At 37.6% G+C, this 25,750-nt stretch overlaps 2 protein-coding genes and 1 pseudogene across 6 annotated transcripts; all 3 read left to right on the top strand.

Annotated features, from left to right (window-relative positions):
* The first annotated feature begins 1,809 nt into the window (after positions 1-1,809).
* Positions 1,810-5,930, top strand: LOC137721516 (pentatricopeptide repeat-containing protein At2g22070 pseudogene; annotated as a pseudogene). Its single transcript, XR_011066651.2, has 3 exons — positions 1,810-5,123; positions 5,208-5,353; positions 5,520-5,930. The product of XR_011066651.2 is annotated as a pentatricopeptide repeat-containing protein At2g22070 pseudogene (transcript).
* Positions 5,931-13,797: 7,867 nt separating this feature from the next.
* Positions 13,798-19,809, top strand: LOC137720325 (kinesin-like protein KIN-8B). Of its 3 annotated transcripts, none has more exons than XM_068459378.2 (14): positions 13,798-14,211; positions 14,311-14,382; positions 14,472-14,588; positions 14,743-14,831; positions 15,151-15,295; positions 15,392-15,487; positions 15,709-15,800; positions 16,334-16,582; positions 16,670-16,820; positions 17,242-17,304; positions 17,387-17,623; positions 17,981-18,085; positions 18,182-18,295; positions 18,636-19,809. In XM_068459378.2, exons 1-14 carry the CDS (start codon positions 14,164-14,166, stop codon positions 19,194-19,196), a joined length of 2,139 nt encoding a protein of 712 aa, XP_068315479.1. In that variant the 5' UTR covers positions 13,798-14,163; the 3' UTR covers positions 19,197-19,809. The 3 variants fall into 3 exon arrangements, with proteins under 3 accessions (XP_068315479.1, XP_088554442.1, XP_088554445.1); XM_088698316.1 differs by having other exon boundaries at positions 13,855-14,211; positions 14,743-14,980; XM_088698319.1 differs by lacking the exons at positions 13,798-14,211; positions 14,311-14,382; positions 14,472-14,588; positions 14,743-14,831 and adding an exon at positions 14,897-14,980.
* A 2,810-nt stretch (positions 19,810-22,619) lies between these two features.
* Positions 22,620-25,533, top strand: LOC137720381 (COMPASS-like H3K4 histone methylase component WDR5A). 2 transcript variants are annotated; one of them, XM_068459447.2, is made up of 2 exons: positions 22,620-23,641; positions 24,573-25,533. In XM_068459447.2, exons 1-2 carry the CDS (start codon positions 22,973-22,975, stop codon positions 24,861-24,863), a joined length of 960 nt encoding a protein of 319 aa, XP_068315548.1. In that variant the 5' UTR covers positions 22,620-22,972; the 3' UTR covers positions 24,864-25,533. The 2 variants fall into 2 exon arrangements, with proteins under 2 accessions (XP_068315548.1, XP_088554438.1); XM_088698312.1 differs by lacking the exon at positions 24,573-25,533 and adding an exon at positions 23,938-24,480 and having other exon boundaries at positions 22,756-23,641.
* The last annotated feature ends 217 nt before the right edge of the window (positions 25,534-25,750 follow it).

Raw genomic sequence — 25,750 nt, 5'->3', positions numbered from 1 at the left:
TGAAAACAACATAAAATCCTAGAGGCACATGGGGAAAAAGGTGAAAACACTAGTGGGACCATGAGGAAAAAAGGTGAAAACAAAACCATGGGGACCATGAATACAGTTCCACCTTTTTTCCTGAAACCATAGGAAAAAAAGGTGAAAACAAAACCATATGGACCACGATTGAAGACAAAACCACATGCACAACCCACTACAAAACACAATTCCATAAACCATAGGAAAAAAAAAAAAAAAAAAAAAAAAAAAAGGGATTGGAACTCACAGATCCCTAATCCCTAATCCCTAATCCCTAAAATTCAAAATTGAAAAATCGGAAAGCCTAAACCCATATTATCTACACTTCGAAAAAGGTAGGTTACTTACAATAAAGTGGTGTTTCACCCACTTCGATCCTCCTTTTTTCCCACCCCATCGCCATCGATGGCTTCACGACAATCTTTCCTAGAAACGTGTGCACAACGTACGACGGCGTGAGAGGTGAAGCGACAGGGAGGTTGAGTGATGGCCCGTGGGTAGGGTTTCAGATGAGGGTCGCGATTACTTTTCACTTTTTTAGGGGGAGATGGGGGGGGGTCGCGAATTTTGAAAATATTTTTTTTTTCACTGAAACCTTTTTCTCTTATAAAAAAAATTAAAAAAAAAAAAAAAAAAACCACGTGGCACCTTGTCATTGTCCACATGGGCGCCACGTCACAATTAACGGGAGACTTAACAGTTTGACTAACAGATATATGAGATTGTCCCAAAATTTACACTTTATGTATGACTTTAAGACGAAAAAAATTTGATGTACTAAATGTTGAAAACCACGAAACATGAGGGTAGCCCTGGCATTTTGAACCTGACCCGACCCAACCTGTTAAAACTAGTTTTTGGGTGGGTACTTAACGGGTTCGATTGTCAACGGGTCAACCCATTAGTCACCCGTTAAGTAACCGGTCATTTTGGGTCAACTCGCGAAACCCGTTAGCACTCGTTAAGAATGACTTTTATGTAATTTCATAGTTGGAATAGAAAACCTAGCTCTCTTTGTTCTCTCACGTTCGAACCCTAACTGAGTGGCTGCCGTTCACTAAGTTCTGCAACCCTCTCTCCGGTAAGTTTCGATTCCCTTTCACCTCTTCTTCCATGGCAATTACTTTTCGTTTTTGTAGATTATATTTTTCGTCTAATTTTCTCAGTTTTTGCTTGAACCTTGGTTTAAGGTGGTACTCTTCAGATGAGCTTCAAATTAATTTGTCATTTTGATTTATGTTTGATGATTTCGATTTCGATTGCGATTGTGCTTTTGTTGTGCAAATGGTGCTTTCTATGTGTGATTGTGCTTTTGTTCTCTTCCTTCGCAAGTTAGATAGAGAGAGATCTTCCCACTTCTCCATCCCATCACACACTCGATTGTGCTTTTGCTGTTAAAGATCTTCCCACAAATCTTAAGATCACAATTTGCATTGAGAAGCAGGTTACTCGGTTTCAGGTCACGGTGCAAAACATTTGCACAGTGTATGTACTTTAATCCCCGCAAATATATATATATATATATATATAATGTTTGTCATTTTGGGTAAAAGATGCGTAATTTGTATTGGAATGCAAAATGTAAAAAAAAAAAAAAAAACAAAACAAAAAAAATTGTTAACGGGTGACTTATTAGGCTTAACGAGTTGAGTTCGGGTGACCCGTTAAATTAACAGGTTGGATTTGGATGACCCGTTAAATTAACGGGTCAAGTTGAACCCGACCCAAACCTAATAAATCCGACTCGTTTTCAGGTCTACATAAGGTAATAAACAGTCTTATGCCCATAATAAAAAGTTCGAAATTGACACCACCACAAGATGTCCGTCAAATAATCCCTCAAAAAGGTGTCGCTCGATGGAAGGGCGGGAAAATGAATTGGGCGAGCGAATATGAAAAACATAAAGTAAAAAAGTGGACGACGAGAAATACATACCATCACTTTGAAAGCAGGCAAATTCGCCACTGGATTTGTACATTCATTAGTTACTGTCTAGTTCTTAGTAATTCCAATGGAGGCCTCAAATCTGGCCTCCCGTTCGGACTTCTACGCATATCAGCTGCAAGCAAGCCTCAGAAAGCGAGACTTACTTGCCGGAAAATCAATCCATGCCCAGATCATCAAATGCGGCCTTCCTCTGCAGTGTGTTTTTGATGAACAACCTCATGACCGTGTACCTCAAAACCGGCTCTGCTTCCGATGCCCACTGCGTGTTCGACGAAATGCCCCTAAGGAATACACTCTCATGGAACACTATTCTCTCCGCTTATGCGAAGCAGGGAAGGTTTGACGAGGCACTGAGCGTTTTCAACGCAATGCTGCAACGGGACTCCTTTTCCTGGACTGCAATGATCGTGGGTTACAATCAGATGGATCGTTACGGGAATGCCATTCAGATGTTTGTGCAGATGATTGCGGACGGAGTTCCGGTGACCCAGTTCACCCTTTACTAACAGTCTTTCCGCATGTGGTGCTGTTAAGGCTTTGGAGATTGGTTGGAAAGTTCATTCGTTTGTTGTTAAACTTGCGGTTGGTGGTTATGTTTCTGTTGCCAACTGTCTTTTAAACATGTATGCAAAATCTGGTGATCCCAGGACCGCGAAGATTGTTTTCGATAGGATGAGGTTGAAAAACACATCGAGCTGGAATGCTATGATTTCTTTGCATATGCAATGCGGTTGCGCTGACCTTGCTCTTGCTCAGTTTAAGCAAACGAAGGAGCGCGACATTGTTTCTTGGAATTCGTTGATTGCAGGATACAATCAGCATGGCCTTGACATGGAAGCACTGACTACCTTCTCATTTATGCTTCAGGATTCTGTTCTACAGCCCAACAAGTTCACCTTAGCAAGCATTCTGTCAGCTTGTGCTAACCTTGAGAAGTTGGAACTTGGGAAGCAAATCCATGCCCATATTGTAAGAGCTGAGCTGGGCACATATGATGTGCTGAAAATGCTTTGATCACAATGTATGCTAAATCTGGTGGGTTGGCAATTGCTCAAAAGATTTTAGAGCAATGTGTGACTTCCGATCTCAATGTTATAGCTTTTACCGCCCTATTGCATGGGTACATAAAGCTTGGGGATATAATGCCAGCCAGGCAGATATTTGACTTGTTGAGAGACTGTGACGTGGTTGCATGGACAGCAATGATTTTTGGTTATGTACAGAATGGGTTGAATAATGATGCTTTGGAGCTCTTCATGTCAATGATAAAACAAGGCCCCAAGCCGAACAGCTATACCTTAGCAGCTATGTTAAGTGTCAGTTTGAGCTTGGCTTCTTTAGACTATGGAAAACAAATTCATGCAAGTGCCGTGAGGTTGGGGGAAGTGCATTCAGTTTCTGTAAGCAATGCTCTAATTTCAATGTATTCCAAAGCTGGAAGCATCAGTGGTGCAAAGAAAGTATTCAATTTGATTTACTTGAATAGAGATACGGTTTCTTGGACTTCCACATAGCCCTGGCTCAACATGGTCACAGGGAAGATGCCATTGAACTGTTTGAGAAGATGCTGTCACATGGTATTAAGCCTGACCATATAACTTATGTCGGCATGCTCTCTGCCTGTATACATGTGGGATTGGTAGAACAGGGCAGGAGCTACTATAATTTAATGAGGAACGTCCACAAAATTGAACCCACCCATAGCCATTATGCATGCATGATTGATCTGCTTGGGCGCTCTGGATTGCTTCAAGAAGCATTCAATTTTATACAAAGTTTGCCAGTTGAACCAGATGTTATAGCTTGGGGTTCACTTTTATCTTGTTGTAAGGTTCATAAAAATGTAGATGTAGCAAAGGTTGCAGCTGAAAGATTGCTGCTTATTGATCCAGACAACAGTGGGGCCTACTCAGCCCTTGCTAATCTGTATTCAGCTTGAGGAAGATGGGAAGAAGCTGCACAAGTTAGAAGGTCAATGAAGAATAAGGGAGTGAAGAAAGAACAAGGATTTAGTTGGATTCAGATTCAAAACAAAGTTCATGTGTTTGGGGTTGATGATGGAGTTCACACGCAGAAAGAGGCAATCTACAAGATGATGGAAAAGATATGGAAAGAGATTAAAAATATGGGTTTTGTTCCCGACACTGACTCGGTATTGCATGATGTTGGTGAAGAAGTGAAGGAGAAGATAATTAAACATCACAGTGAGAAACTTGCCATTGCATTTGGGCTAATAAATACTCCAGAGAACACGACGTTGAGGATCATGAAGAACCTTAGAGTTTGTAATGATTGTCATTCTGCCATCAAATTTATTTCCAAGCTTGTGGGCAGAGAAATCATTTTGAGAGACACTACTCGTTTTCACCATTTTAAGAACGAGCAGTGTTCTTGTCGGGACTATTGGTAGACACAACAGTGAGGACTTAAAGATAGTTTGATGCTCAAGTGGACAGAAAATGATTCTAGTATTTCTCGTAGAAAGATGGTTAACTATTTGGCAAAGAGATTGGTAGCTCCATACTGCTATTAGTGCCACTTGGATTGAGTTAACCTTTGAAACACTGTTCATTCAGGTATAATCTGCTGATAAGATTCTTGAACTCTTAAACTTGGGAATAGCTGTCGGAAAACTGAAAGTACATAGGCTAATGGAACATCTTCTCGGTAAGTTGAATTCATTTGTGTGCTGCAGATGGAAAGTAGGCTGTACTTAGAAACCACAATCCTTAAGAGTTCATTTCTATAAACCTTCAATTAGAGATTCTACTATACCTTAAATACCAAAGGCCGTATAGCTTTTCTAGATTTAGGTGCATGTTCAACAGCTTCCATGAATATCTTTCCGTGGTCAGGTGTTTGGTTATACTTGCCATTGATTTGTTTTCCCATTAACCATATCACATGCAGTGCAGGAAATAAAAGTAAAAAGAAAAGAAAGGAACAAGTACCGGAATCAAGAAATGCTAATGCGAGGCAAACTTGCACTTCTGGATCTTGCTAGCAGTGAACAAGCATTGGAAACAAACAGTGGAGGCCAAAAATTAAGGGATGGAGCGAATATTAACCATGCACTTCTTGCCCTAGCAAACTGCATAAATGCACTGGGCGAACAGCAAAAGAATGGTCTTGCTTATGTTCCTCACCGTATTAGGTATGTGATTGTAATTGTTATCCTGAAGTCCTCCCTGGTGCTGTGCCTTCCTGCTACAGTACTTAAATGTGATTAGTTTTGCAGCAAATTGACATGAATACTCAAAGATGGTTTGAGTTGCAATTCTCAAACGATCATGGTTGCTATCCCCTGTGGACAGTTAGCATCATCACACTGTGAATACTTTGAAGCATGCTGATTGAGAAAAGGAAATAAAGGCGCACATCCAGGTAAGCGCCAAATATGCATCTCGACCTATTCAATTGGTTCATCTAACTGTTACTCATTCTACGATCGCCTGCTCAATTTGTTAATCTGTTATGATCTCATTTGCAGTTAGCTATTAAGAAGTTTTAAAATTGACATTGTGGTTATCTTTCCACTTATGTTGCATAGAAGCATTGTGGTTGGAACTCGGCTTGGTAAGCTTTTAGTTTGGGGGTTCCGATGGTGGCGTTGCCGCAATGGACTGATCAATGCACAAACGCCAAGTACGTTATGGATGTGGAGAAAATTGGGTTTAAGACTGGCTGATGAGAAAGGACAAGGGCTATTCACCACTTGCATTAGAGCTGCAATTTTAACATCCATTTAGCAAGGTGAATAAAACGGGTGGGTGAAGCAGCGATGTTGATTGTTTTTCATGGCCAGAGTTCGAATCCTTCTCCATATGCATGGGATGCGACATCTCTTTAGTTACCTTTCATAGGTACTAAAGATAACTTTAATGAGACCTCACTAGAGAAAATAATCCAGACTTCTTGTATTGGAAAACCCTGAACCTTAAATCCAAAATTGTTTTGATATTTGATTCTGAGTCTGGCTATAATAGAACCCAGCACTCAGTCGTACCAATTTTATTAAAATCCCGTTGCAAAACTTCTGGATAATACTTGTGTTCTCGGAAATCAGCTCATTTTCCCACTTTAAGAATGTATCATCACCGTAAAAATTTCATAATCATAACTATTTGATTTCTTAATCTTAATTTGAAGATTATTCCTATAAAAACTCAATCGAACTGGAGTTCGTATAGCAGTTCGTATAGTCATGTAAATGTATCAAATATATAGATAGTTCAACTTGAATATGTAACTTGGTACTTACACTGTTGATTTATTTGATACATTTGGATTTAAACAAACTCCAATCCAAATTATTTTTTGTAGGGATGATCTACAAATGAATTTTAAGAAATTGAATGGTTTCGATTAGGAAGTTTTTTCAATGAAAATATGTTATTTGTACATGGGGAATGAGTGCATTCCCAAAGGAAAAATGCAATTATCATTCTTAGATTTTTATATGCAAATTCTAACCGTTAAATTTTTAACTCCTCATGGAAGAAAAATTAATTTTTCTCATTAATTTTAATATTTAGTTCCTAAAGAAAGTAAAAGGCGACCTCCTACTTGTTCCTGTCTCTCTCTCACGCACTGATCCTCTCTCGGCAAGAGCCATCTCTCTCCTTTCAAAAAACCCTAGCATGTTACCTCCATAGCCGCCGGCCTTTGGCTATGGCTGGGGGCTAGTGGCAGCTTATCCCTTCTCGTCCTAGCCCTTTTTCCCTTCTTATCTCCCCTTTCTCCCCCATCCCAGCCTTTTCTCCCCTCCCCTCCCCTCCCTTCCCATCCACAACTCAGCCCTCTAACCATGAGCTTACCCCCTTTTTCTGCCTTCATGTACCTCCTCTCCCCACTCCGCATTTCTCTCCCACCATTTGTGAGCAGTTTTTCCATGGAATTCAATTTTATACCCAATGCCCTCTCAAGGTTGTTCTTTGATTTGGCTCTTGATTTCGTGGTGTGGGGTCGGATTTATGGTTGCAGGTGGGTTGGATCCACCATCGTCAACTCTTTTTCCATGCTGGTGACACTTTCTTTGACTGATTTTGTGGTTGTGCCGACTAATGCACTTATATTTGGCGGCTTTTCTTTGTTTGGGCGTCCGGTACCTGGTGGTTACGCTGCCTTATGCGACTTGATCTTGTGGTGTTTGATTTTTGGATGCCTGAATCCCACTCGACCGGTGAATATGCAGGAATGTCTACTGTGATGAGTTGACCAATGGTTCCCTTCTTGGAGTAGTGTAGTTGTGTTTCACTCACAAGTGTCGTGGTCGTGCTGTTACGATGGCTAGATTGGTGTTCGCCTTTGAGCGATGAGTTATGTAGTCTCGTTTGTCAACAATGATTTGATGTGGTCTTGCTCTAGTGCGATGATTTTAAGTGGTCTCGTTATTAATGATGACCAATGTGGCTGCCAGTTTAACTCTTGTTGTATATATCGTTTATTGTAACAGATTAATACTAGTAGCAATTGTGCGCTTGACTATTGTGCGTTTGTGCTTGTGGTAACCTTCTAAGGGCTTACCCTTATTTATCTAATTTAGCGAACTCACTCCAAATCAATTGATTGATCATTAAACCTATGTACAATACTCGTGTATTTTGTGATAATTAATAAAATATCACTCTATCTTTTTTTGTGAACCAAAAAAAAAAGCCGAAATGACACGAAAAAGAAGAATATGAATCTTCTTAATATGTACAGCTGGGCTTGTCTTGGACACATTAGGACATTATGCACACGCCCAATGAGAAACGTCTTCAACATTCTTTCGTTAGCGTGTAAAAGAATAAAAAACATCCCTTATAATAAACTCCTCAGATGATGACACTCGTCATATTTCATAGAATTAGTTAGGCTCATGATTATAGAGGACAGCTTGTTAAAGGTGATACTATTCATACATCTCTTTTTATTTTTTTCACACTCTGTTAATTTTTGTTATTTGATTATTTTAATTTATTTGATCTAACAGCCTAAAATTGAAAAAAAAAAATGTGTAGAAAATAAAGATCATTTGTGGATAGCACCACCTTTTTTTTTTCTTTTTTTCGTACATCAACATTTTACACTAAAAAAAATAAATTTTCGTTAAGCCACGTAATAAGTAGCATCACCTTTGTTAAAAGGCTCTCCTTGTGTTTTGTACGGATAACTTTTCTGTTAGTGAAATAAAAGCTTATTTTTTACCATAAAATAACAAAATAGGATGGAGACACCATACCAAATCTTTTGCACTTTTCACTTTTCACTTTTCACCGAAAGTAGGATGGAGGCACCATACCAAATGGGCAAACAATGTCCATTTAATTAATAAATTTTGGCTTCTTGGATCCCACTCAACTGACTTAAAAGTTCAATACAATGCAGAATGCACTGTCTTTGTCCAGAACGTATTAAAAGGGGAGATTACAGTAGTGGTCCCTCAGTATCAATTACTATTTCATTTTTGTCCATTTACAATCCTAGTTGTCATTATGGTCCCTATATCTTGAATCATTTCCATCGTAGTCATTTTTTCCGATCTATTCATCTTGTTATTGTTTTTTTGGGGGTGATTTTGATCCTTACATATTTGGAGTTATTTTTATTCATATGCTTCTACCGACCAGTTTTTAAAATGGCTGAAAACGTTTTAGGTAAAAAAAATTTAGATTTTAAAAGCACTCGAAGTGCATTTCAGAAGAAGCATCAATTATGTGTTTCTTTCATATAACACTTCAAGTGTTTTTTTCAAAATTAACTTGCATTTTTGTTAAGTAATGGTTCTAAAAATGGAACTTTAACGAAAAGCTCCCGGTACTGTTCACTTTAACGAAAAACCACATTTTTACACTAAAAAATCAATCATGGTACTATTCATTTTATCCTTTATTTTGTCCTTATTGTTAAAACTCAAAGTTTTCAAACCATTTTCATTAGTTTTCCTTTCTAAAAACCCTTTAAGTGATTTCAATCATTTGGTTTTTAACTCATATCTAAAAGCCTCTGAAGAAAATGACATTCTAATTCTTTTCTTTTTTTTTATAGAATCCTCTTAACAATGACTATACACCTTGCACATTTACTAAATCAGTGGCATCCATTTTTAATAGATGATAGTATATGAGTGCACTTTCTTGACCAACTGTTATAATCTATATTTGCTAACATTTGCTCTCTATGATAGCAAACTAATAATCCTTCTCATGCAACTCTAATATCACGAGGGGGTAGTATACCGGTGATCCCAAGAAATACATTCGTGAGAGTTTGAGCTCGAGTTAGAGATTTCAAATCTTTTCTCACTTTTCACCAGACCAATTCTTTAAAGTTGACATTCTGCCTTTTTAGGTTATTATAAAAAATAAAAAATATATATAATTAAAATTTAAATAATTAAACGGGGATTATCAAAATTACCATGTTGAAAGGAAAAAAAAATCTCCCTCAAGAAGCTTTCAGTAACATGAAACTTTAGAGAAAAACATTTAAAATCAAATTTGAATTTTTTTAAAGTTCCATTCGAGGCATTGATTCATTAACTTTTCCAAACACACGTGCATGCAACTCAAGCCAAGATTACCATCTCCTTCACATGGCTTTCCTTCTTTTTAGTTTGGTCCACTCCAAACAAGGCTTTAAAACCCTCCTTTCACGATCATAATAAGAAGAGAAAATTTTCTTGTGCCCCAAAACACATGTGATACATTACTTGTGATCACATATTTAGAGTAAATTTCATAAGGAGTTGTTTGATTTTTTTTTTCTTTGAGAAAAAGGAGGACAACTGGTGGCAAGTCACGGTTATCTACTCCTTTTGGCCCCGAAGATGTTATGGGGAATTCACTATGCCCGTGGCCATAATCAAGCAGACTCACCAGGTCAGAGCATTGAACTTGAGACCTCCTATAGTTTTAGTTTATTGGGGAGCCGCAGTCCGCGCCTTTCTCATTGAGCCACTTGATGTAGTTATGAGGAATTGTTTGATTGATCGGACTAAGATTGCAGTTAGGGGTGGGCACTTAGAACCGAAAACCGAAATCGAAACACAAACCAAATTGAACCGCACCAAACAGTTTGGTTTTGCAGTTTTGAAACCAAACCGTAATGTAAGGAAACGTTTTGGTTTTGGCTTTTGAAAACCGCACCAAAACCGAACCACACCACAAATACTAATAAACATTTAATTAGATGTCCATATTAGATGTCATGTTTAATTGGTTGTTTATTAGAGTTCCATGCATTTAATATCTACTCAACCACACTAGAATTAGTAGAATATCATCGTGCATCGTTTGCTGCAGGTTTGCTTACTACAAATTTGTAAGGCTTGAAAAAATTCTTGAAAATCCCGAACCAAACAAAAAAAAAATCTCGATCCCAAACCAAAATTCCCGAAATTTTCGAGATGAAATACCGAACCAATCCCAAAATTTCGGTACGAAATTCAGTATTGTCTACTCGATCTTTTGATAATCTCATACCGAACCGAAAATTTTATATATATATATATATATGTATAATTATACATTTGAATTGTTGCTAACTACTAGTAGCAATATAACTAGTGTGGTCTACATGTAGTAACCATAGCCCTTTATCGCGACATCTGCCGGTACAAACCTCCCACAAATGTGTCTAGTTTTTCAACATGAAATCAAAAAATTGTATTGTTAGTTTTCAAACATATTAGGTTTGTAACTTATTTTTTTGCTTTTGGTTTTGTTACTTATTTTATTTTGGTTGCATGTTAATTAACTTGGTATGAATGATTGCTATTTCAATTTGTATGAAATTTGGGAGTACTGAAATTTTGGTTTGGGATTGGTCTTCAAATTGCCATCCGGAAAATTTTTGGTTTGGAATTCAGGATCCCATTTTGGGTTTGGGATCCCATACTGAACCACCGGGTTTGGGATCCCATACTGAACCACCCCTACAGGTTTGTTTGCTGCATATATTGTCCTAATTTTAGAAGGAAATAGTTTATCAAAACATCCTCACATAATGTACTAACTGTTAATATGGGTTCATTAATTCATGTATTGTGTAAAAAATGAGACCGTCTTATGCGTAGATAGCTGTGTATTTTAAAATGTACATTTTTCTTAAAAACCAAACCGAACCGAAACTGTTTGAAATCGCACCAAACCAAACCAAACAATTTGGTTTTATTTCGGTTTTGGCTTCAAAACCGCATCTAACCAAACCACAAAAAAATTTAATTTCCATTTCGATTTCACTCAAAAAACGTATCAAACCATGCCATCCCTAATTGGGACTGTTTAGGCCATCTCCAACTAAAGGCTGGCCAGAGGGCTCATTTTAGCCCTTTGGCCCTCCAAGAAATTAATATTTTAATGAACAATACATGGCCATATTTGTTTCCATCTCCAACCGAGGGCCAAAGGGCCATAGGGCTCGTTTTAGCCCTGTCACAAAAAAGGGTCTCCAACCGAGGGCCAAAATGTCATAAGGCCAAACATAATTTATTATTTAAATTTAAAAACTACAACAACTTAAATTTAAAAACTACAACTTATATTTAAAAACTACAACTTATATTTAAAAACTACAATTTAAATTTAAAAATAACAAATTACATTTAAAAACTACAAATTAAATTTAAAAACAACATTAACTTAAATTTCAAAACTAGAACAACTTAAATTTAATATCCATAATCAACATCATCTTTATCATCCCCCAATTGTAGGAGTATAGTCAGAGTTAAACAACTGCCGTCGAGTCATAATTTCTTTTTTTTTTTTCTTCCTATCAAAGTAGGCCTTACTCATTGGGGTGTAATTTGAAGCGTTCATTTCCATATTCTTATCATCCATCTCTTCTTGTATTTGTTTGGCCCGTTCTTCATGCCTACGGTTCATTTCTTCCGCCTCAAGGGCAGTTTGCTCTGCCATTAATCGCAATGAGGCCACCACTTCCTGTAAAGTGGCGTAATCATCATTTGCCTTACCCTTTCCCTTCAACCTTCATGCCTTGTTTCGTCCCATAGCCCTAGGTATGGAACCTTCACCCGAAGGCGGATTTTCTACCATTGTTTGTTGAATGGTAGGAGATCCATCTTCATCCATATTTGCAGCTGAGGATGCAGTTTTGAACACCGGCGCTACTCTATGTTAAGGTGGATCTTCAAATAACACCCACCCTTTACAAATTTTCCAACAACTATGAAACTAAAAGGGTTTCGAGCTGCCCTCTATAAACAATTCCTCTACTTGGCATACCTAGAAAATAAAATTACAAAAATTAAAGGAAATTAATTTATGAAATTAAATGTAATATAATTAAATGTATTTACAAAAATTAAAGGAAAGTAATTCATGAAATTAAATGTAATATAATTAAATATTTAAAATAAATTGTGCAAGCACTTACTTCGTCATAGTAGTTAGCACCGCTTTCATGTTTACTTGTGGCTGCTAATAGTGCTCGATGCCATTTGTTCAAACTTGGGTGACGATGTTTCTTCCATCTTGAAGAACAACTCTCATGGTTTCGAACATTCAGTGGAGTGATGCCTTCGTAGAACTCTAAGTATTTTTTGGACACATGAGTCCAAACACCTTCATTTGTTTGAGAACTCCCCCTAACACTATCTTCCGACACCCATCTATAAGTCCTGCAAAGAGCTTCATCTTCTTTTCGGGTCCAAGCCTACTTTTTATTGCAGACGAGGCCATTTGAAAATTATTGAAATAATTGAAGGAAATATTTTTGAAAGAGGTAAGAAAATATGAGACTTGAAATGGTGTAGGAATGGTAAAAATTTTGTGAGGAATGGTTTAGGTATTTATAGGAATCCAAAAAAAATTGGCCCAAAAAACCAAAAAAAAAAAAAAAATTTGAATCCAACTGTAACTGGCGTCAGCTAGCCGTTGGATTAAAAAATTTGTTTAAGAATTTATGTTGGATATAACCAACAGGATTAATAACAATGTTGTCGGTTATATCTGACAACAATTCTTAAATTCCTGGCCCAGCCCAAGGCTGACTAGCTCCTTTAGGCCAGCCGGTTGGCCCTTTCAGATTCCGTGGGGCCCACGAGCCCTCTGGCCTAGCCCTCGGTTAGAGATGGTTTTCAGACTATTTTTGGTCCTCTGGACCCTTCGGTTAGAGATGGCCTTAACACCAGTCTCCCTCCTCAGGCCATCTCCAACCGAAGGGTCCAAAGGGTCAAAAATAGCCCGAAACCGTCTCTAACTGAAGGCTAGGTCAGAGGGTTCGTGGGCCCCACGGAATCTGAAAATGCCAAAAGACCAAAGGGCTAAAGGGTTGGCCCAATCCAACCAGCTCCAGGCTGGGCCAGAGGGCTGAGTATTCATGTCGGATATAACCGACAGTATTGTTAATTATTCTTGTCAATTATATCCGACAGGAATGCTAGGCCAAATTTCAAATACAACGGCTAGCTGACGTCAGTTAGCCGTTATTTTTGATTTTTTTTTTTAACAAAATTTTTAAAATTGTTTTTTTAAAATTCTATTTTTTTCCTATAACTTCCTAAGCCATTATACAACATTAAATTAAATTAAGTAATATGAAACAACATTAAACAATATGAAACAATATTAAATAATATTAAATTTAAATAATAAATTATGTTTGGCCTTATGACCTTCTGGCCCTCGGTTAGAGACGGTTTTTTGTAATAAAACTAAAACGAGCATATGATCTTTAGTTGAAGATGAAAGCAAATATAACCATGTACTGTTTATTAAAATATTAATTTCAGAAAGGATTGGCTGCCTTGGGTTTATGGCCAAGTCTCATCTCATTTACCCGCGTTAATTGCCCTGATCAGTAACCAGCTGGTCCCATTTATTACAATACGCTACATTACTAAGGTACGCGGAGAGCAATGAATCATTTCCCTTCTCATCTGACAGAGATTTTGTCATTTTCTCTCTCCTGCTGCTGAAACACGCCCTTTAGTCGTTCGTCCCACGTCTTCTTGCTCTTCGATTCGTGCTTCGATTTCCGAAGAAAATGCCGTTTCCTGAAATGTAGAGGAATTTTGAAGGAATCCGGAGCAAATGCGATTTCAAAGGCTTAATGAATTTTTTAATATTTTGAATTGTGGAAAACGAACACTCAGAAATTCAGCTGCGTTGACCTGCTCCGACTGTTAGGGTTTAGGGTTTTCGTGGTGGTGGTGGTGGCGGAAGATGAACCGATGTTGATAAAACATGCCTACCATTAGAGCTCCGGCGACGAAGAAAACTACAACACTCACGGTTAGTATTTGCTGCTGTGTAGATTTCACAGCATCACAGAAATTGCATTTGCCTTGTTTCAGCCTTCAGGTAATTGATTTCGAGCTCGCATTGCTGCAGGTTGCTGTGAAATGCAGGCCGTTTAGGCTGAGAGAGCGCGGTCGCGACATTGTTCGCGTAGTTGACAATAAGGTTTGGGCTGGCGTATACTTTGATTTGAATTTTATGTGAATTTGTGGAATCTGAATGATATTATTCGGAATTTGAAATTTTACTTGTAGGAGGTGCTTGTGTTAGATCCTGATCTGTCAAAGGACTACCTTGAACGAATACAGAACCGGACAAAGGAAAAAAAGTATTCTTTTGATCATGTGTTCGATCCGGTTTCTTCTAATTTGGTACATCGAATACCGAATCTTATGCTTTTTTATTTCTCATGATTTGTTATGGTGTATATATCTGCTTGAAACACTTGATTCGGTATAGTTTCTTATATTTTTTTGGTTGCTTGTATTTAAAGTATATGTCTTGACAACGTTTGAATATATCCAGGATGTCTACACAAAATGCATATCGTCCGTGATATCTGGGGTTGTTCACGGCCTCAATGCAACTGTGTTTGCATATGGTTCTACCGGGAGGTACTAAACCGCTATATTTTTGTTTTTTGTTTTTGTTTTTTTTTTTTTCCACCTCTCAAGGTCTCAAGGTTTTGCTTGACTTTACCAAGTGAGGCAATGTTCATTTATGCAAGTCGGTCGTTCAACCTCACTAAACCCCAGTCCTTGGAGTATGTATTTCAGTTCTGAGGTCAATGTATAGATGTGCAAATTAAAAAAACTGTATAAGTAAAGTGGTCATGCTTTATGTTCAGTGTATGATCTCACCATTCATAATTTGCATTGTCCATTACTTAATATTCTCCAGAATGTCTTGAACTTTGTCACTTTACTTTTTCAGTGGTAAAACTTATACGATGGTTGGTACACAAGATGATCCAGGACTTATGGTTCTCAGTCTGCATACAATTTTTGATCTAATAAAGAAGGACAAGAACTCTGCTGAATTTGAAGTTACTTGTTCATATCTTGAAGTCTACAATGAGGTGGGGACATGCAATTTATTAAGAAATTAAATTCATTAACAGTGCCTCTGTTCTTTTTGAAAAAATTGTTTCATATTTTATTTCCACAATATTTAGGTCATCTATGATTTGCTTGAAAAGTCATCTGGCCATTTGGAACTCAGAGAGGACCCAGAGCAAGGAGTAATTGTTGCTGGGCTGAGGTGTATCAAGGTTGACACTTGGCCATCTATTTGCATCTGGTTTGACCATCTGTGAATAATTGTCAATCTCTTTCCGTATTTTTATTTTTTCTTTTTGTTAAAAGTAATTTGTTAGTTCTTTTGAGTCTCTTTATAGCACTAATATGAAAGTGATTCTTGAATTGGACGAACCAATTATGTACTTTTGGAAGGGTTCTTACTCATCCTTTGTGACATGTCTTACTTATTCAGGTACAATCAGCAGATAAGATTCTTGAACTCTTAAACTTGGGGAATAGCCGACGGAAAACTGAAAGCACAGAGGCTAATGCAACATCTTCTCGGTAGGTTGAATTCATTTGTGTGCTGTGGACATACAATTGTTGTTGTTGTCCATTTGAGTTTTAAACTTTTAATCATGCTTAGGACAATAGGCTGTACATAGAAACCACTTCTTTTCCAATTTCATTTGCCTAAACCTTCTATTACAGATTCTACCATACCTTAGATACCAACAACTGTATAGCTTTATTAGGTTTAGGTGCCTGTTCAATAGGTTCTGTGAATTCTTCTGTTGTCAGGTGTCTTGGTTATACTTGCGTATGATTCGTTTCAAACAACAAATCACAATTCAACTATTAAAATGTACTACATCAAATAGAAAAATTCTGTGTGGAGTTTATTTTCAAAAGTTGAGAATATTTTACAATTGAATGCAGATCACAGAAGTTACAATACTAGTAACAAGCATTTAAAGTAATAGGTGCTATATTTTTTTTCATGGTTCCACCAAAATCAGCAAAACCATGCTACATTTTGAAAGTAAAGTGTAACTGTGTAACCTTAATATTCATACAAAGTTTTTCCTGTTTACCAGATCACATGCAGTGCTGGAAATAAAAGTAAAAAGGAAACAGAGAAACAAGTATCGTAATCAAGTAATGCGAGGAAAACTCGCACTTGTGGATCTTGCTGGTAGCGAACGAGCTTCGGAAACAAGCATTGGAGGCCAAAAGTTAAGGGATGGAGCAAATATTAACCGTTCACTTCTTGCTTTAGCAAACTGCATAAATGCACTTGGGAAACAGCAAAAGAAGGGTCTTGCTTATGTTCCTTACCGGAATAGGTATATGATTGTAATTTTTATCCTGAAGTCCTCCCTGCTGCTGTAGTTAGCTTCCTGCTACTGTAGTTAATGTTATTAGTTTTGCAGCAAATTGACACGAATACTCAAAGATGGTTTGAGTGGCAATTCTCAAACTATCATGGTTGCTACTGTATCCCCTTTGGACAGTCAATATCATCACACTGTGAATACCTTGAAATATGCTGATCGAGCAAAGGAGATAAAGACACACATCCAGGTGAGAGCCAAATATGCATGAAGGCATTCAATTTGGAACATCAAAACATGATTAAGTAGTAGTCCATTTCGACTTGAAGATGATTAATATTCAGTTGTCATTCTGAGATTGATTAATCTACTAATCCGTCATGATCTCAATTGTAGTACGCTATTAAGAAATTAACAATTTTAAAATTGGCATTGTGGTTTAGCTTTCCACTTATGTTGCATACTAGCATGTGGTTCTTTGTTGAGTGATTTGTCTATGCTGCATATTGCCTTTGTCAAACTACCAATTTTGTCTTTCATATGGGTTTCTTCTATGCACGAATTTGTCGGATTTGCAGAAAATTTCTTTTCTTGTACTCGTGTATCACAGGCTAGACTTGTACTTTTATATATGCACTGAAATTCTAAGAACAATCATGTTTACTTCACAGAAAAACATTGGCACTATTGATACCCATGTATCAGACTACCAACAAATGATTGACAGTCTTCAGGTAAGTGGTTGAATTGGTTTCATCTATAAGATTTTATTTACAACTTTTATTTTCTTGGAAGATAACCTATTTTGGACTGCAGATTGAGGTTTGTCAATTGAGAGAAGAACTAGCTGAAAAGGAATCACAGCTAAGTGTCAAACCTGTTGAAAAGGCTGCAGACGATGAACTTTTGTGGTTGAATATTTTGAGCCATGAAACCAGTGAAAATGTTCAGGAAAGGATAAACTTACAGAAGGCATCATTTGAGCTTGAGGAAACCAACCTTCGTAACCGGATTGAACTCCAACATCTTGATGATGCTATAGCAAAACAACAGGTTAGAAGGTCCCGCATACAATGCAGCTTTATTGAAAAGAGTTTGTATTCTGCACATTGTCTTGTAGCATCCACAATTCATCTCAATTAAATTAGTTCAGATTTTTTGCTCCGAATAAAAGCCATGACATTCCCCAGAAACGACTTTGTTATGGACTATAATTTCTTTTTGTTCCCACTTTTCTTGTTTTGTAAAGACGTTTTGTAGCTTCAACCAGATCTGGAGATGAAATAATGTTAACTTTTGTGCATTTATTTACTTTATTGGGGAACTGAATATGATATGATTATTGAAAATTTGAGATAATTTTTTTCTGATAATATAAACTAATTCCTGAGTACCTTTACTGTGTTACAGGCTATTGGAAACGATGGTGAAATTTTAGAGGCCATGAGAACGAGGCGACAAGTTATTCTGGATAACATCCGGGACAATGATGAAGCTGGTGTTAATTACCATATGGTAATATCTCAGCTGTAATCAAACTCACAAAAATAAAAATACAACTTTTATCAGCTTTTGATTTTATTGCCAAGTTGCCAACTCTGCTTTTTGTAGGAAATCGAAGCAAATGAGAAGCATCGATGCAATCTTCAAAATATGATTGAGGAGGCCATTAGTAACAATGGAAATAAAACGTACTTGCGTATTCTTAGTCAATACAGGCTCTTGGTGAGTTGATTAAACCCAGACTGAATATACATATGCTGGACAAAATAAATTAGGAAATGACTGTTTTGAGTTGAATATGCATTTATTTGAAACTCTTTACCAAAAAAAAACTTGAGCAAGATCATTGGCGTATATTTTATGTTCTCTCAAGAAAAATGCTTATCTAATGCCAATGACAGAAGTTTTCATAAGATGTTCTTAGAGTTGCATTAGTATACTGCTAACTGCTGAGTTGCATCAGTATTACCGTATTTAATATATTCTACAGCTCAATTTCTTATTTTTGCATATTTGTGGTAAACTTTCCGTTAGCGTAACAGTTTTACTTTGATTAATATAGGGAATGGCAAATACTGAGCTTCAGTTTGAAATGGCAATGAGGGATCAAGTGATTAACAACCAACGGGAAGCACTGCGAAACATGTGGGACTTGCTTATGGGGTTAGGACTTGATGAGAGACAGATCATGGACCTTGCATCTAAGAAGGGAATAACAATAGAAGAAGACTTTACAACGACACCCCATCTGGGGCTTTCTGCTAGGGAGCAATCACCAGATTTGGATTCCGGAAAATATGCTTCTTTAGGTCCTTGTCGTGGCATGGGGCATATGTATTGTAGATCATCTTCCACCTTTCAGCACTCTCAAGAGTTAGGTCCAAGGTCATTGCCCCGGGGGCATTTGGATTTGACTCGGTCTTTTTGCAGAGAGGAACACCACAGTTCGTATTACTTACTGTCACATGATCAGTCTCCTTCAGCCTGTATGAGTATGAGGACAAGTAGTGAGCACTGGGTTGGTGGAAGGTCAAGTCCGTGGTTTGGAACTATCGATAAACATCCTCAAGATTTGCGAAAATCATATCCAGTAACAGAGAACTCAAGCTTCAGCAGATGGTAAAATCTGTATACCAGTGTCTTCTTTCAGTGTTGATTTTACCAAGCAGAACAAGATATTTGCAATGATTGTAGTGGTGGAGTGCTAGTTTTGAGGCTACATCTGTACAGGGGTCCTCCTGATATAACGAGTAGCAGCCAAGTAGATTTATATGTAGGCCACAGTCGTACAATTCAAGGTACGCGTATAATCCATTCAACTGCTCAGATTTATCCCACGTTCTGTACAGGGCCAATTTCTTTTGGTTCCAGATAAACCTGATGCACAGGCCTCCCTTCTAATCTTCGGTAGTGTTGTTGTAATTACTTTTTACCCCTTCTCTAACCTTATCGTTCTTTGTTCGCTATCTTGTTCCCCGCATGTAAGCGTGTTGTAGTGTTAGGGTCTTTGTGAGGTTAACTTGGCAGGTAGTTTTACTGACTGTATGCAAAGAGGGGGGTTTTTGGATAGGAGGAAGAAGATAAATGAAAGGGGTTGGTTAAAAGAGGTATGTCTAGTCTTCTGAAACTCCTCCGTCTCGCGGAATATAGTGCTAGTGCTAGTGCTGTGTACATATGTTATCAAACTTATTACAGCTTTCCTGTGTGTTAATTGCTTCATTTCTTTGAAGTTGTAAGTACTTGTCTCTGTCGCTTCTAGCACCAACCTACAACGTAGAGAACTAAAAGAACAAAGCAATAAATTTTTAAACAAAAGCAAGGCAAAAAACGAGTTTATAACTCAAATTTCAATATGATAATTCAAATAACTTCTACACATGCTCTTTTGTTATTCGTTGTAGAAAATTTTGAGCTTATAGTAATGATACAAAATTAACAATATAACAATCAAACTTTAACGGCACAACAAATCAAATTGATGATGTCGCGATCGTATAATTGATAACATACGAAAAACATGATCATTATTAACAATTTTTTCCAATATAAATTGTGTAAAAGTATTTACATATCTTCACTTTTACCAGTAGAACTATTTAATTTCTTATTCTTATAATGAGTTGTTCATTTATTTTATTCATTTAGATAACCAATCGATTTTCGATTCGAGCAACTTGTTTTAATAGTGCTAATCTTCAAATACAACTGAAAAAATTAAACGGTTTGAAGATGAAACCACACATATACACTGTAAAAATATAATTTAAAAAAAAAAAAATATATATATATATATATATATATATATATATATATATGGAAGAGAGAAGTTCGAGAGAAATGTGAAAAACAGAGAGAAGGAACATGAAATAGGTTTAAACTTTTATTCTTTAAAATTTAAAACTTAGAGAAATACTATGATGACATGTGAGTGAGGAAAGAAGAAAAACCAACAAAATTTGTCTTTTGCGAAATTACATTACAACTCATCATTTTATTTTGTAATAGAAGATCAAATTGTTTTTTCAACCCTCTTTGTTTGTCAAGAGAGTTTTGTTAATAGATAGTTTAGAAATTGGGAGTTTTAACAAAACACTTCCGGTACTGTTCACTTTTAACGAAAAAACACATTTATACCTTTCCCTGGTACTATTCACTATACCTTTAAAAAGGGATTTTCATTAAAAGGGAAGTTTTTTGGACTTTTCGTTAGTTTTCCTTTAGAAAGGATTTAGGGTTCCCTTTCGCCTTGTAACATCTTTAAAAGAAGGCATTTTAGCCCAAATAGTCTATGAGATTTGCATAACACATCACTTTGGTCTCTGAGATTGAAAATCAATAGAAATAGTCCCTAAGATTATCCACCATCCATTATTTTGGTCATTCGGTTAAAAACTCCATTAAGTGTCCCGGAGCTCTTGGCCGAAAGTTTGGGCAATTTTCAAAGCTTTGTAAATCAATCGTTTTTTAACCAAATTCGACCCATAATATATCAAAATGAAGATAGGAAAGTATAGAATAAGATTATACCATTTAGAAGTCCAATGGTTGCCGGAGATGGCCGGAAAATAGTCTAAAAGGTGACTGTTCCGCTGGAAAACTGGAAAACTCGCCGGAAACTGGGTAAACTTTAAACGTTCATAACTTCTTTAGTACTCAACGAAATCAAGTGATTCAAAAATGAAAATCATACTTCTTGACGAGACGAAGAGAATGGTACCTTTCTCAATGGCTAACTCGCCTTACTTTGGCCGGAAAACGGCTCAAAAGTGGCTAACTTGACGACCAAGACAGCCACTTTCGAGCCGTTTTCCGGCCAAACCATGGCGAGTTAGCATTTGAAAAGATACCATTCGCTTCGTCTCGTCGAGAAGTATGATTTTTGTTTTTGAATCACTCGATTTTGTTGAGTATTGAAGAAGTTATGAACGTTTAAAGTTTACCCAGTTTCCGGCGAGTTTTCCAGTTTTCTCGCGGACCAGTGACCTTTCAGGATATTTTCCGGCTATCTCCAGCAACCATTGGGCTTCCAAATGGGCATAATCTTGTTCTACACTTTCCTATCTTCATTTGGATATATTATGGGTCAAATTTGGTTAAGAAACAATTGAGTTACGAAGCTTTGAAAATTGTCCAAACTTCCGATCAAGAGCTTTGGGATACTTAATGGAGTTTTTAACGGAATGATCAAAATAATGGATGGTAGATAATCTCAGAGACCATTTCTATTGATTTTCAATTTCAGGGACCAAAATGATGTGTTATGCAAATCTCATGGACCATTTTGGATAAAAACCCTTAAAAGAAATGTCAAATTTTAAACATCAAAATGATATTTGATGGCTTATGTGGTAATTTGACATTTTGTACAATTTTTTTATTTATTTATTTTTTCTTAAAAAGGGGACGATTGGTGTCAAGCCACGATTATCCACCTCTTCAAGGCCTAAAGAAGCTATGGAAAATTTCACCATGACCTGCCCACAATCAAGTAGACTTACTAGTTCGGAGCATCGAATCCAGAACCTCTAGATATATTAAATACTAAGATAATGCTATAGAGACTAAAATCATAAATAAATACTTAAAGTACTACTAACAATTACTCTTGGAAATCGGATCCCCTCCAGATTCATATGCTGAGTAGGCGATCCAGACAGTTGAAATTTGATCCAACGACTACAATTATTATAACTTTTAGAGGGTCCCTTGTTTGTAGCGTTGGATCAAATTTCAATCGCTCGGATCGCTTGCTCAGCAGGCTCAGTTTTATTGGATCATAAAGGGATCCGGTTCCTTACTCTTGGATTTGTTATTCACTATAGGAAAAGGACCTGTAACCCACTCTGACAGATTTGATGACTTGGAGCAGATTCCAAAATGTAAAAGTATTTAAAAAGCTAAACTTCCAAGAGAGGTTGTCTCGTAGAAACGGAAAACTTCCGAGAGGGGTTGATCAAAAGGACAAAACACAATAAATTAAAGAGAATAAAAACGCGCAGCACGCCAGCAGACTTGTTTAGGTGCGATCAAAAGTTGAATTCACAACATTTATTATATATTGCATCACATTTATTAAAAAATCATTAAATAAATTAACAGCTGCTGTTAAATTTAACAGCAAAAGCTTTGTCTTTAATCGACTCAGCGGTGTTGGCACCACATAAAAATTGAAGGCTAAATTTTAGAAAGTTTTTATTTTTATTTTTTGTTGTTATATGTCTCTGCAACAGTTTTTACGGGTTTATTTGGAGATGCTCTTATCCGTCCGGACTCATTTTCCAATGATCCAAACGGGCACTTGAGCTGTTCTCACTCGCAGTCACAGTCCCTCCGAAAATCCTAAAACCCCGGAAATCCAAACCCCCCAAAATCAGCAACCTAAACCAAATCAAATCGCCAATGTCGAAGGAACCATCCAAGACCTTCAAACCCTACACCCTCTGCGAAACCCTAACGGGCCACAAGAGCGCCATCTCCGGCGTCAAATTCTCCTCCGACGGCCGCCTCCTCGGTTCCGCTTCCGCCGACAAGACCATCCGCACCTACTCCCTTTCCTTGCCCGATGACTCCTCCACTCCCACCATCTCCGCCGCCCAGACCTTCGAAGGCCACTCCCAGGGCGTCTCCGATCTCGCCTTCTCCGCCGACTCTCGCTTCATGGTCTCCGCCTCCGACGACAAGACCCTCCGCCTCTGGGACGTCGCCACCGGCCAAACCATCAAGACCCTCCATGGCCACACCAACTACGTCTTCTGCGCCAACTTCAACCCTCAGTCCAATATGATCGTCTCCGGTTCCTTCGACGAAACGGTGCGTATTTGGGATGTCAAGACCGGGACATGCTTGAAGGTTTTGCCGGCTCACTCCGACCCTGTCACCGCCGTTGATTTCAATCGGGATGGCTCGGTTATCGTTTCGAGCAGCTACGATGGGTTGTGCAGGACCTGGGATGCCTCCACTGGCCACTGCACCAAGACATTGATTGATGATGAGAATCCTCCGGTTTCGTTTGTTAAGTTTGCGCCTAATGGAAAGTTCATTCTTGTTGGCACTTTGGATGACACTCTGGTAAAATCCCAATCCCCATATCTTCTTGTTTTTCGTAATTTATGATTATCATGTTTCATGTGAATTGCTTTGTATGCTCATTGAGAGCTTCAAAATTCATGGTGGTGGAGGCTAAGTACTGATTAGAACTCTGTTAATTGGGTAGTGGAAAGTAGACGTTAGGAGGGGACTCATGACAAAATATGAATTCCGTTGTTCTTACTCAAGTTTCCAACCTTTTCGTATGATGTTATTTATTTATAGGCGAAATGCCTGATAATTGGTTCTGAAACAGCTGAACTAGTTCTTTCGGCCAGGTTTATCTGTTGATGCCACATTCGACACATTGCTTTCAGCATCCGACAGATTGGACTTTACTGCTTTTTGCGTGCTTTTTTGAACAATGCAGCTTGAACTTGATTGTAGTTTCAATAAATTTTCCTTGGAAAACTGATTTAGGGTGGGTATTTCCTGTGGTAAATTGGTAATGCTCCCTTTTTTTTTTTTGACATGCTTCACCACATTTCTAATACTTTTTGGTTTTCTGTCCATTTCCTTTTGCAATTTTTGGTGTGTTCCCTGTGCATGATTTGAACACAAACAAGTGGGTTTATCCTTTGGTTATGATTTTATATGCATGAAAGTACAATAGGGAGAGCAATTGACTATGTTAAAACAATTTGATAAACTGGAGCGGTTATTATTACATGCACATTCACTAACCTTTTTACTTTTTAGAGAGGGAGCGAGGAATGGGGAGGCAAATATTCCCGTCTCATGTCATCTCTTTCTTCTCTACCCTTCCGGGCCTTCCCTCTCTCCCATATCTTCATTTTCTTTTATGAAACAAAAAAAATAAAGAAGAAGAACATGAGCAACTGAGCACTAAATTCATTTTCTGGAAGTAATTATTGCATACAGCTGATCTGGAATTTCTATCTTGCGTCTGCAGAGGCTCTGGAACTTTTCAACTGGGAAATGTCTAAAGACTTACACCGGTCACAAAAGCTCGAGATTCTGCATTTCTTCCGCATTTTCTGTGACAAATGGGATATACATTGTAAGTGGTTCTGAAGATAATTGTTTGTACTTGTGGGAGTTGCAAAGCAGGAAGGTAGTTCAGAAATTGGAAGGTCACACTGACACTGTTATATCAGTATCATGTCACCCAACTAAGAACATAATTGCTTCTGGTGCACTTGGGAATGACAAGACGGTGAAGATCTGGACTCAGGAGAACTGATTCATTTCTGTTGTTGTAAATGATTGCATCTGTGGCACAGAGATTTTGACTTGAGGAGGGAGACTGATTTGTTGTATTACGAAGTTTGTCCGATTCCCCATGTTGCTCGACTCTTACATTCTTAGCCTTTTTTAGTAGTTATCTCATTGTATTTTAGAACTTTGCTTCTAGGTATCAGTTTAAGGTCAATTCTCTTAATTATAATTTAGGCATGTCTTGTAGTTGGTTGTTGTCTGGAGGACAAAAAGGTTTGTAACTGAAAACGACTCTCCTTAAATGCAGTCAGTGATGTTTAAAATTGTTCATGTATGGTTTTTAGGGCTGGGAGAAATTGTGAAGCAGAGTATATACTCTTAAGTCATTGTGGTAAACAGAGATCAAAGTTTGGTCCAGACTCCTTTTGTGAGATGTCCAGGGTGTGCAGAATCTGGAAACTGTTGACGGAAGAGTGGTCTGCTTGGTACATGTTGGTTTCTCAATGCAGGTTTGTGAGCTTTTCTCCGAACTCTGAAAATGTCTCCGTCATCTTTAATGGTCTGATTTATATGTTCTTTAGTGTTGCATGTTAACGCATGTTGCATATTGTACAGTAGTTTTCGGTTAATATATGTCCGTTTGAATGCTATGTGGTGAACAGCATTGAATTGATTGATTGATTAGCTTGATGCAAGTCCTGAATGTCTTGAGCAGCATCAACATGGTTCCTTCCGATTTGTTGATCTTCATTTATGTCATGATAATGGTGGAAGATTGAACACATTGTCGCCGACAGGGTTTCTGCTATAGTACTGCATTGTCTCCATAATCATGCAGGGTCCAAAGACCTGGGGATAATATAGTAATGTCATTTTAAAATGCGATCCTTTCTGTTGATCTTCTAACTCATG

Source organism: Pyrus communis, chromosome 1 (assembly GCF_041283825.1).
Source record: "Pyrus communis isolate YQ-2024b chromosome 1, ASM4128382v1, whole genome shotgun sequence".
In the NCBI taxonomy this organism is placed as follows: Eukaryota; Viridiplantae; Streptophyta; class Magnoliopsida; order Rosales; family Rosaceae; genus Pyrus; species Pyrus communis.
The sequence above is the reverse complement of the archived record's forward strand: the minus strand, read 5'-3'. Positions and strand labels throughout refer to the sequence as shown.